This window comes from Rhipicephalus microplus, chromosome 6, assembly GCF_043290135.1.
Source record: "Rhipicephalus microplus isolate Deutch F79 chromosome 6, USDA_Rmic, whole genome shotgun sequence".
Taxonomy (NCBI): Eukaryota; Metazoa; Arthropoda; class Arachnida; order Ixodida; family Ixodidae; genus Rhipicephalus; species Rhipicephalus microplus.
Window position 1 is genome coordinate 79,010,413 of NC_134705.1, and position 11,565 is coordinate 79,021,977.

General features: G+C 46.8%; 1 protein-coding gene across 1 annotated transcript in view; it reads left to right on the forward strand.

Annotated features, from left to right (window-relative positions):
* LOC142765331 (uncharacterized) overlaps positions 1–4,532 on the forward strand; it is a 90,674-nt gene extending 86,142 nt beyond the window's left edge. Inside the window, exon 7 of the mRNA XM_075866109.1 lies at positions 3,285–4,532. Within this exon, the coding sequence (XP_075722224.1) occupies positions 3,285–3,298 (14 nt within the window). The 3' untranslated portion in view covers positions 3,299–4,532. The remainder of the gene's footprint in view (positions 1–3,284) is intronic.
* Positions 4,533–11,565: the final 7,033 nt, after the last annotated feature.

An 11,565-nucleotide genomic window follows, 5' to 3' on the forward strand; every position in this document is an offset into this window, starting at 1 on the left:
TAATGCTATAGTATTCCTCTATGTTGCCAGCTATGTTTCTTTGAATTGGGAACCCCACTCCCAGTTCTCTTCTGTAAGCCAAGCCCCGATAGCAAAGGACATGCCCATTCTGTAGCACCGTATAGTCCTCATCTGTCCTCCTGACCTCACTGAGCCCTATTATATAGCATTTAACACCCTGCAGCTCCTCAAACGGTACAGCTAGACTTCCCTCACTAGATAAGGTTCTAGCGTTAAACGTTGCCAAGTTCATGTTCCAGTGGCGGCCTGTCCGAATCCAGAGATTCTTAGCACCCTCCGCTGCGTTGCAGATATGACCGCCGCCGTGGTCAGTTGCTTCGCAGCTGCTGGGGACTGAGGGCCGTGAGTTATTTGACGTATGCATGTGGGACGTAGTGGCCAGATACTGCACCAGGGGGGCCAATCCTTCTCTGGTGAGGGAATGGGTTCCCGGCGGTGGTTACCGGTGAGGCCGCACCCCAGGCCTCGTAATGCAGTTCTATCACCACACGGATTTTTTTTTTTTATCCGGTAGGGAGCTGCGCGGCACCGGGATTCGAACCAAGGACCTTTTGCAAGCGAGGCGGATGCTCTAACCACTACGCCATCGCTGCTTTTTGATTGCTGGACTCGGTACCAGCAATCAAAAACAGGGTAAATGGCCGACCGGTCTTCGAAAGTTCGGTGGGAAAACAGGACCCTCGTCTGGCGAAGCGAGGTGCTCGGAGTAGCGGGGGGACAAAGGACGGAAGGGTGTGTAACAAAAAGCGGCAACTAGAGGGGCGCGGAGGCAGCGTCGGCGTTCAACAATAAGAATGTATGGGCACCTCGCCGATGCCTGATCGGTGGTCAAAATTGGTTTCCCGGGAAGTCGGCAGACCGCTGACTCCATTCGCTGTAACCGATCAGTGGCGCTTGGAGACGTTCGTTGTAAGTGCAATTTTGTGCTATTGAACCAATGTATATTTTCACGGTCACGCAGATATTGTTAGTTTTAAGCGAAAGTTCATTTTAGGTGGGGCTGTGATATGTGGGCTCGACTGTACTTCAATTAATAACAGATGTCCTGTGATTTGTCAATAAATGTAAATCTTCTGAAACTTCCCCCTCATGTGTTAGGTCAATGCACATGCGCCACTGCATGAAGAGCCCTCCGTTTATTTAGCTTTCATTAATTTGAAATTCCTTCAATTCGAACAATGTTTCGGGTGCTTTGGAGTTCGAATTGTCGATATTCGACTGTATCTGTATATTGTCAAGGGGTGGTGACGTGGACGAATGGAGCACACTGCGAGTCGAATAATAAATTGTTTATTTGGGTCAACTTGTGCCCAGTATATGGAAAGTCGGACTACAGTAGCAGTCTTGGACTGATAGCGGCGAACGAAGCATCGGCCATCGATCAACAACTAACAAGCGGCGAAGTGCGTCGGCATTTATACTTTTGCCACCAAATGTTCTAGTGTTATCGCTGGCGGCGGCGTAGGTTCCAGAATAATCTGTACAGTTCGCGGAGTGGGCGTGATCTTATCGAAATGATCTACTACAATCCTGAAGCTTCTCGAAAACTGCAGGCGCGGTTTGTGCTGAGAATTGTGTAGTGTATTGGGGCGATAACAAAACTTGAGGGATGGAACCTGGCAATATTGCCTTCAAAATAGGCATATTGCATACTGCATGCATGCATCTTTCTGCCAAAAAAATAATTAAGCTGATAGCTCTTATAGAACTGAAGCTATTTTCCCTCCAACTTGGCAAATGTGCCAAAATTGCTGTTTTGAGAAAACTGAGAAGGTTTTAAAACACCTTTATTGGAAAAATGCCCCAGGGGCATAATCTGGATGCATCCCATTCTTACACTTCTTCTTGACCAGCTTTCTCAGACTTTGGTACGCCTCTATTTATTTGAGAGTGCACTTTGACGACAGTCCTTCTCCTTAGCCCTCAGGGATGTGCTGTTGATTATCGTCTCTTAGCCCTCAGGGATGTGCTGTTGATTATCATGATGTCCAGCTGCTCTAGAATTGTAGCAAATGCATTGACATTGCCCGTGTTGAAGCACAGCACAGCTACCGCAACAGCAGCTTGCACAGCAAAAAGAGAAGTGTGCTACTTTTTCTAATACCAAACTCCTAATCACGGATTGTAGGCTTTCGTGTGAATTCTAAGTTTTGCCTTGCTGGCATCTTACCTCGCTGCTGCATCACTTGACTCTGATGAGCTCTAAATTTTCCGCACTGTTGACAACATGGATGAAAGACCCTCAAGCGTCATGGTTGTCTCGCGGGCGCGCACATCGCGAACTTCACTGGCATCGATCACATCAGCGTCTTCCCGCACAAAGCCAGAGTTGACATCGCGCGCGCTGTCAGAGAGGCTCGTGTCTACACGCACTTCATCGTTGCTGATAGCATCAGTGCGGTCATAATCCACAGAGCGTCCGCTATACGAGGGAGTCGTCTCACACACTATTCCATTGATAACGTCTTCGAGTACTACAAGGTTGTGGAGACAGTGCTGTTAAGACGGCGCTATCAAACATCAGTGCTTGCTACCGCTACAAAGTAGCAGCCTTATTGGGCTTTCTGCCTCTGCCGTTCTTCCGTGAACGGCCAAAATAATGCTGCGATCAGAAATTTTTCGCACCGCCGGGCATAGCGAGACGCACAAGCACTTTAGGGATACGAGTCCCGACACCTTCGCAAGGGCAATATCTTTTCAATATGACAACAGACACTGCCAGCGAGTTTTCCTCGCCAATCTGGAAGCACCATCTTGGTCACGTGCATCAAGCAACCAACAGAATCATGCACTGCATGTGATTTTGTCTTCAATTTTTTTTCGCTTTTGTGAGGGGCACATAGATGTCTACTGAAAAAGGAAAAAAAGTTAGAAACGGGACCCTTCCAACAAGACCAAAATGGCCCTGCTGAAGCGCGTAGTTCGCGTGCCCTCGGCAATTGAAGCTCAGCTAGTTTACACTTCAAATTAAAAGTCCGCTTGCGCGAAGTTGTTCTCTTTATGGGTTATAACTTCAGAAATAAGAATTTCGAAGTCAAACTTTGCTGATAGGTGCGGAAGGGCCTCGTAAACGCGAAAACGATGAGAAAGAAAGTGTGATTTTTGGGTTGATTTTCGACTTCTAAGTGCCGTGTCCCCCCTTAAAGGCTACACCGAAATTGCATGAACAGGCAAATTAGGATAGCTTTGGCTGTTTGGAATTTTCAGACCAAGGACATCAAAGAGGACTCAAATTCTTCAAGCTCCTATTTTGTTATTTGCAGGTTCCATAAACTGATAGTTGGAGATGATTTTAGCACAGGCCAGGGATTTTGCTGAACAGCGAAACCTCGACTGATTTTACAGGACCACAAAAAAATGTTTGTGTGAAGAAAACAAGCTATCGAGAGGTGCATACTACACCTATGCGCAAACTGCAATCCTTGCCATGTTGACACTTCACAATGCGGCCATAGCACAGGATCACTTCTTTCATTAAAGGATGCATTTTCGTGTAGCTCACCATCTAAAGAAGCATCATAGATGGCAATCGTGAAATTCATGAAAAGGCACACAGCCAGTGTGGCAGTAAATGCAATTTATGTCGTTACTGTAAACTACCATCAATGACTACAACAATGAACTGCTCCGATTGGTTTTAGGTGGAGGTTGGGGCCATTTTCATTTTTTCTACTGCACATTTGTAGACCTCAGGGTGTTTCTGGGATTGCCTGAACTGATTGAAATTGGTGAAACATGTGAATTAAAGAATGTTTGATGACAATTCATAATGCATGCGCTTTTCAAGATCAGAAGTAGGTCAAATTTGCATGCTTTTACGACTACTTTTACCTCACCTCTGTTTCACTCTAGGCTAAACTTGACTATGCTAAACTTGATAACTTTTTCTTTCCTGTTCTTGTTCAGGCTCACATGTTATAAAAAAGCAGTTGACAAACATACGGTGTGCAATGTTAACAAAGCACTCACAATGATCACACATTCCGAGTTCTCGCTAAGTTGATCAAGAGCGTGGTGAAGCTCCCTGGTCAGGCGCTGGCTCTCGTTTTCGAGTTCCGTGTTCCGTGACAGTGGCATGCGCAGTCAGGCGGTGTAAAATAAAAAAGTGGCAGAACAAGCTTACATGTGTTGTCAAATCTGCACAGCGTAGCAATAATTTCAAGCCAACTATAGCAATATGAAATCCACACAAACCCTATTGAATTTCAAAGAACATGCGGAAGATGTCCGCACAAGGGCAAGCACTAAACACGGAGTTCTTGCCATTCAATGTCTCCGATGCGCAAGCCCTCTTGCATAGTGCTGTCGCTGTCAGACCACTCGTCTTCCCACGTACTTTCAAGCAACTTGAGTGTGAAATCATTCGTGGGGTCAGCAAGCTCAGCATCTTCCTCTCTGCCGAAGTCATTGCTGTCGTGAGTCTGTTCGCAAATATTTGTCCATTGTTGATGGCGTGACAATTGCCACACGTGGGATGCACAGCAGACGGAGTTATGCACGAACAAGGTTAAGTCATGAGAATGTACGCGTACAAAACATGGTATGAGCAGCACCATCACGCGCTGCTCATACTATCTTGTGATGTCGGGGTACGGTAGACACAAACTAGCTTATAAAGACATGCTGTAAATAATTCTCAAGGTCCACTAATAGTGTCCTGTACATTTCCTAGGCTCTTGGGGGCTTGTTAGACGCAGAAAATGATCAATAAAAAATGTCGTGTCAGCACCTCTGACGAGATGTACAAGATTTATTTTGTCGTTAATAACGAATGGTAAAAGGCAGACCTGAACCTCCTGATGCGAAATGGTTTTCTGTAGATTATGGTTGCCACAAATTAATAAGAGAACAGTTGTCCTTGGAGTTTCACAATTGGAATCCAGCTGGCCAAATCTAGGCTACAGTGCCAACACTGTACATTCTGATTGTAGCCATCAAGGTTTCATGTACCTAATTGAGGTACAGTCGACTCCCGTTAATACGAAGTTCACGGGAACCGCAAAAAACTTCGAATTAAGCAAAAAGCACTAAAAACGGCACTTTTATTAGTTTAAAAGCGCGACAGTTTTGAGGAAAAATAGTCTGTCATCTTCTTCTGCTTGCCGAATCTGGCTGCGGCTAGCAAGTTTTGTAAGGAATACACGTGTCGAAGTGCTTCTTCGGCGTTGTGTTCTCCAACAAAAAACCGCTGCGCAAGAGCAAGACCCGCAGCTACATCGGCAGCCCTCGGTGGTGGCTCATTTCCGATGTCGTCGTCATCATCGTCATTTTCAGGAATGCAGTCATGGGGCCGAACCATCTGCACGATTTCGCTGTCCGTTAGTGGACCGCATGTTTCGACGTTGCTGTCAACAGCGACATACTCGTCAAAACGGACGTCATTGAGAGCGGCGCGAAAGCTACCGTCGTCGAGCTCATTTGTTTTCACTTCTACTGGCGCACAAGGAGAAGCATCCCCCGAGTTTTCCATGAAACCACAGGCCCGGAAACAATTGACGATGGTTTCTTCTTTCACGCGGGTCCAAGCTCGCGCTAGCATGTTGATGGCACTAAGCAAACTCACCTCGTATTGCGACGAATTGTCCATGCACAAAAGCATGCGCTCGACGAGATGCTGCCTATACAATACGTTCTCATTTTTTATTATGCCCTGGTCCATGGGCTGCAACACGGACGTCGTGTTTGCAAGCAGGTACACAAGACCGATGGCACTCAAGGCAGGTACGTTCATGTGGGCACTACATTGGTCCACAAGGAACACCTTACGGCTTGATTGCGCGAACTTGCGGTCGAGTTTGGTGATCCAGTCCTTAAATATATCGGATGTCATCCACGCCTTTCTGTTCGAGGCATAATCCACAGGAAGTGTCTTCACGCCTCTAAAGCACCTAGGCTTGGCAGCCTTCCCGATCACAAGCAGGCGACACCGTTCTGTGCCAATCATGTTCGCCGCGACTAGCACTGACACTCTCTCTTTGCTTCTTTTGCCTCTAGAACAGTCGTCGTTTTTAAATGTCAGGGTCTTGTCTGGTAGCAGCCGATAAAAAGCGCAGTCTCGTCTGCATTAAAAATGTCTGCCGGCTAGTATTCTTCAAGGTACTCGCGAAGCTTGCCCGCTTTCCATGTCAGGCACGTTTCCTCATCGACTGACGCCTTCTCCCCACACACGCTTTTAAAAATCAAGTCGTGGCGATGTTTGAAACGCGTAAGCCACCCATCCAAAGCAGCGAAGTCGTTGATGCCCAACATTTCAGCAAGCGATGACGCTTTTGCCGTGACGACTTAACCACTGAGAGGAGTTTGTTGTTTCGTGCCTCTCTGATCCAAATCAGCAGTGCTTCCTCCAACTCGGGGTAGGCGCCGGTGCTCATCCGCTTCCGCGATGTTCCATTCCGCGATTTCTAGGCCTGTGTGCTTACGTTTAGTGACTATGAATGTGTGGCAGAGAGCAACATGGATGTTTTCCTAAAAAGAGGTTCTTGTGTGGCACGAGGGATTATCCAGCTACGAAATGGGTACGCAGACATCCTCCTGACAAATTTTGGGAACGAATTCCAGCACATCGCAAAGGGGACAGCCATAGCCTTTCCTCATGAGGTTTTTGAAGCCACAGAAGTATGCAGCCTTGACACAACGTCAACGGATATGAAACCAACATCTGATGTCTGCGACGTAATATCCGTAAATCCCAATCTTTCAGTGATCCAATGTCAACAGCTATACGACCTTGTAGGGGAATTGGGCAGCTGTTTCTCCAATGGTTCAAAGGTACGACGCACGACCATTACAAACTACAGGATCGTAATGGACGAGACAACCAGGCCGGTACGCCAGCACCCATACCGTGTTTCACCAAAACAGAGGGAAGTTATCAAAAATCAAGTACGGGAGAGGCTTAAAGATGATGTTATTCAACCTTCTAACAGTCCGTGGGCATTTCCTGTAGTACTTGTCAACAAGGATAACACGCTAAGGTTTTGCGTAGACTACCGGAAATAGAATGCTGCGACTAAACGGGATATATATCCCCTCCTGCGTATTGATGACACATTAGACTGACTTCGGTGTGCCAAGTTCTTCTCATCACTAGATCTGGAAATTGGATACTGGCAGATAGAAGTTGATGAACGTGATCCCGAGAAGACTGCTTTTGTTACCCCGGAGGGACTCTATGAATTTAAGGCTCTCCCTTTTGGTCTCTGTTGTGCGCCGGCATCATTTCAAGGCATGATGGACACTGTACTTTCTTGATTAAAGTGGCAGTGTTGCTTAGTGTACTTTGATGACGTGGTCATCTTCGCCGCTACATTCAAGGAGCATATCAAGTGCCCGCGAATAGTGTTAAAAGCAATCCGTTTTGCAGATTTAATCATCAAGCCAGAGAAGTGCCAATTCGGTTTCAAAGAACTTCGATTCCCTGGGCACGTCGTCAGCGCCCACGGTGTTTACCGTGATCCTGAAAAGACAGCCGCTGTTGCAAGGTTCCCGGTGCCAGCAGACAAAAAGTCAGTACGGAGATTTCTAGGCCTGTGTGCTTACTATAGACGATTCGTCAGAAATTTCTAGCAGATCGCAGAACGCTTAACCAAACTTACGAGAGATGTACCTTTTCACTGGGAAGCTGAGCAACAAAGCGCCTTCAACGAATTAACAAAACGGTTGCAAGAGCCCCGAATCCTTCCTCATTTCGATGAAACAGCTGGTACGGTAATACACACAGACGCCAGTAGCATCGGCTTTAGATGCATTCTAATTCGGTGGCAGAATGGGGAAGAAAAGGTGATAGCATACGCCAGTCAGACTAACAAAAGCAGAGACCAATTATTCAGTCACAGAGAAAGAATGCCTTGATGTCATCTGGGCCACCAGTAGGTTTCGGCTGTACTTGTATGGTAGGCCATCTAAGGAAGTCGGCGATCACCACGCCCTTTGCTGGCTCGCCAACCTCAAGGACCCATCCGGACGCCTAGGAAGGTGAAGCCTCAGACTGCAACAATTTGATATAACTGCGGTATGCCAATCTGGGAGGAAGCATACCAATGCCAACTGTTTGTCACGGACACCTGCAGATACAGCAGAAGAAGAGGACTTCCCATTTGTAGGTGTTGTCAAGACTTCTCAGGTAGCCAAATTTCAACATGCGGACAAAGATTTGCTGGCGCTCATCAAACACCTTGAAGGAGCCGACGTACAAGTATCACGTATATTTTCTCGAAGCCTCGCATCGTTCTGCCTCCGAGAAAATGTCCTTTACAAGAGAAACTTTAAGCCCAATTGTGAAAAGTTCCTGCTTGTCGTTCCTGCAACTATGCGCAAGAAATATTACAAGCGTGCCATGATGAGCCTACGTCCCGACATTTAGGGGTCACTCGAACGCTTGCACGAATCAGTCTGCATTATTACTGGCCCAAGCTATTGTCTCCAGTACAGCGCTATAATAAAACATGTTGCGAGTGCCAAAGTCGGAAAATGCCTCGTGCTGAGCCAGCGGGACTTCTGCACCCGATAGACCCACCGAAAGCGCCTTTTCAACAAGTTGGAATGGACCTCCTTGGACCCTTCCGAACGTCTTTATCGGCAGGAAATGGATCGTTGCAGCAACTGATTATTTAACGAGATACTCTAGAACAGACTACTTGCATCAGGGAACGGCGGTTGAGGTGGCCAAATTCTTTGTGCAGAGCATAGTACTACGGCATGGCACTCCGACTGTTATAATCGCCGATCGCGGACCGACTTTCAAGGCAGAACTCACGGAGTGCCTGCTTAACATGACCCACACTGTTCACAGGAAAACTACACCATATCACCCTCAAAGCAACGACCTGACTGAACGCCTTAACAGAACTCTAGCTGACAGGATATCTATGTATCTCGATGTCGAACACAAAAAGTGGGATGAAATTTTATCATACGTCACCTTCACCGATAACACCGCCGAACAAGATACTACCAAGATTACCCCGTCTCAACTAGTTTACGGTCGTGTGGTTACCACAACACTGGAGGCTATGTTATTTATAGACCAAGACGACTACCCTTCTGATCTTGATGACTATATAGAGAGAGCGGAAGAGGCCCGCCAATTAGCAAGGTACAGAATATGGTACAACAACGAATCGATACCGACCGCTACAACCGAGGAAGACATGAAATACAGTGTGGCGTTGGTGACAAAGTGTGGATATGGACCCCAGTAAGACAATGAGGCCTGTCTGAAAAACTCATCTGTCGATATTTTGGTCCTTACGAGTTGTTACAGCGACTCGGTTACCTCGTTTATCAAGTGAAGCCTACAGGACACGGGCATTCCAAACGACACAACCCCACCGAGCGTGTACACATTGTGCGCATGAAACCATAATACGACCGATACAAAAACTAGCTACATGCTGTACAACCATATCAATCTTTCAAACCTTCCGGGGCGGAAACGCTGCATACGTTATCATCGAAAGCATCGAGGCGATGCCTTTTGAGAGAAGGATAATGCCACAAGAAATTCCCATTGGTCTGCACAACGCTAAAAGAAATGCTAATGGCACAATTACGAGCGATTAAGCCAGCCGTAATGCACGAGCCGGACCTGCTTGCACATGGGACTCCACCGAACAACCAACGCACGTGAAAAAGAGGACGAGACTGCTCTAGGCAGAGGCTCACGAGGACGACCGACCTTAGGATCTTGATTGCTGTGCGTCAATCACTTTGGGCATAAGTTTGCCGCTTAATAAACAGTGTAAATAGACATCCTTGTTGTGAGCCTGCTACATTCGTTACAATATAACATCTCTTTTGCATATTACCATAAGAAAAGTTGGTGACACAGGCTGCTATGCCTAAAAAAATTGTGGTATGCCGTGTCGATAGGACGCATCCCAACATGAAACATAAAAACTGTTTATTAATGTGGTAGCAGCAGCGGTACGAGCATGCCAACACTGCGTGTGAATGGTTAGACAATGAAAGATGAAACTGAGCTCGACAGCTTGGGTTTTATAGTCACTAGTGGTGACATAAGCCTCCGGTGAAACTGCAGTGGCGCTGCCTTTTATCGAAAGCGTGTTGCAGCGAGTGGCCCAGTCACGCCGGGCTAACCAGTGACGAAACGTAGGCTACGCAGGCTTTTGTGCAGTAGCCACCACAAAGTAAATCAAGGTGAGCATTGTTTCTTTTATTAAATTGCGTCTTGTCATGTTGGTATATTAGTATTTCTAATACTTAAAGCAGGAATAGTCTTAGGAAGACAATTGTTCTCGCACTGCTGACATGACACAGCTGGGCAGCACTACTGGATTTGATTTGGGAAGACGATACCAGACTTAACTGAGAAATTTATGATATGCGGTATATTGGTATCGCCTTTAAAGTGAATGCAATATGATATAAAAACTGAGTGACAAGAGGAAAGGTAGACATGCCAAACGAATTTGATTTGTGCACAGACGATTGGCTGGCCCCAGCTTTCCAGGTACATCCTCTTGCACCCACTCTTATAGCCGCTGCTGCAAACTACAAACACACCTATAGGGTATGGACTTTTTTTCACTCCACTTAGCCTGCACTCAGTGAAAGGTGCTGAGGTACTGAGGTACTGAAAAAGGGTCGTCACGACAGTTCATTTCTTTGACGAACATATTGTTGCCCCAGAATGGCTGGTTCGGTCAACAGCGGCTTGCAAGAGATCGCCAGTTCTAAGCTGCTCAGCACAGTGACTTCCACTGCTTGCAGGTCGCAGGGGCTGAATGCCGCAAAAGCCTCTACGAGCTCCACCAACCCGAGAAGTTTTCCCAGGCGCATCCCCTTGCACCCACTCTTACAGCCGCTGCTGCTAACTGCAAACACACCTATAGGATTTCGGCTTTTTTTTCACTCCACTTAGCTTGCACTCACCAAAAGGTGCTGAGATACTGATGTACTGAGAAAGGGTCCTCGCTACAGTTCATCTCCTTGACGAACATATTGTTGCCCCAGATTGGCTGGTCGGGTAGATAGAGGCTTGCAAGAGATATATTGTAACAGAATAGAAAGTTGGGCGAGTTGGTGTATGTTCATATTAAAAGAAAAGCGGCGCACAAAAAGACAGAGACAAAGAAGAGAACCACACACAGCGCTGCATTAAAAGAAAACGGCGCACAAAAAGACGGAGACAAAGAAGAGAACCACACACAGCGCTGCTGCAGCGCTGTGTGTGATTCTCTTCTTTGTCTCCGTCTTTTTGTGCGTCGCTTTTCTTTTAGCAAGAGATTGGCAGTTCTCAGCTGCTCAGCACAGTGACTTTCACTGCGTGTACCTTGCAACGGCTGAATGCTGTAAAAGCCTCTGCGAGCTCCACCTATGCTGGGAGATTCCCAAGCGCATCTTCCCGCAGCCACACTTGCGGCTCCTGCTGCAAACTACAAACATACTTTTAGTGTTTTGACTTTTTTTCAACCAACTTAGCGTGCACTGAGCAAAACGTGCTGAGATACTGAGGTACTGAGAAAGGTTCGTTACAACAGTTCATCTCCTTGACGAACATAACGTTGCCCCAGATTGGTTGGT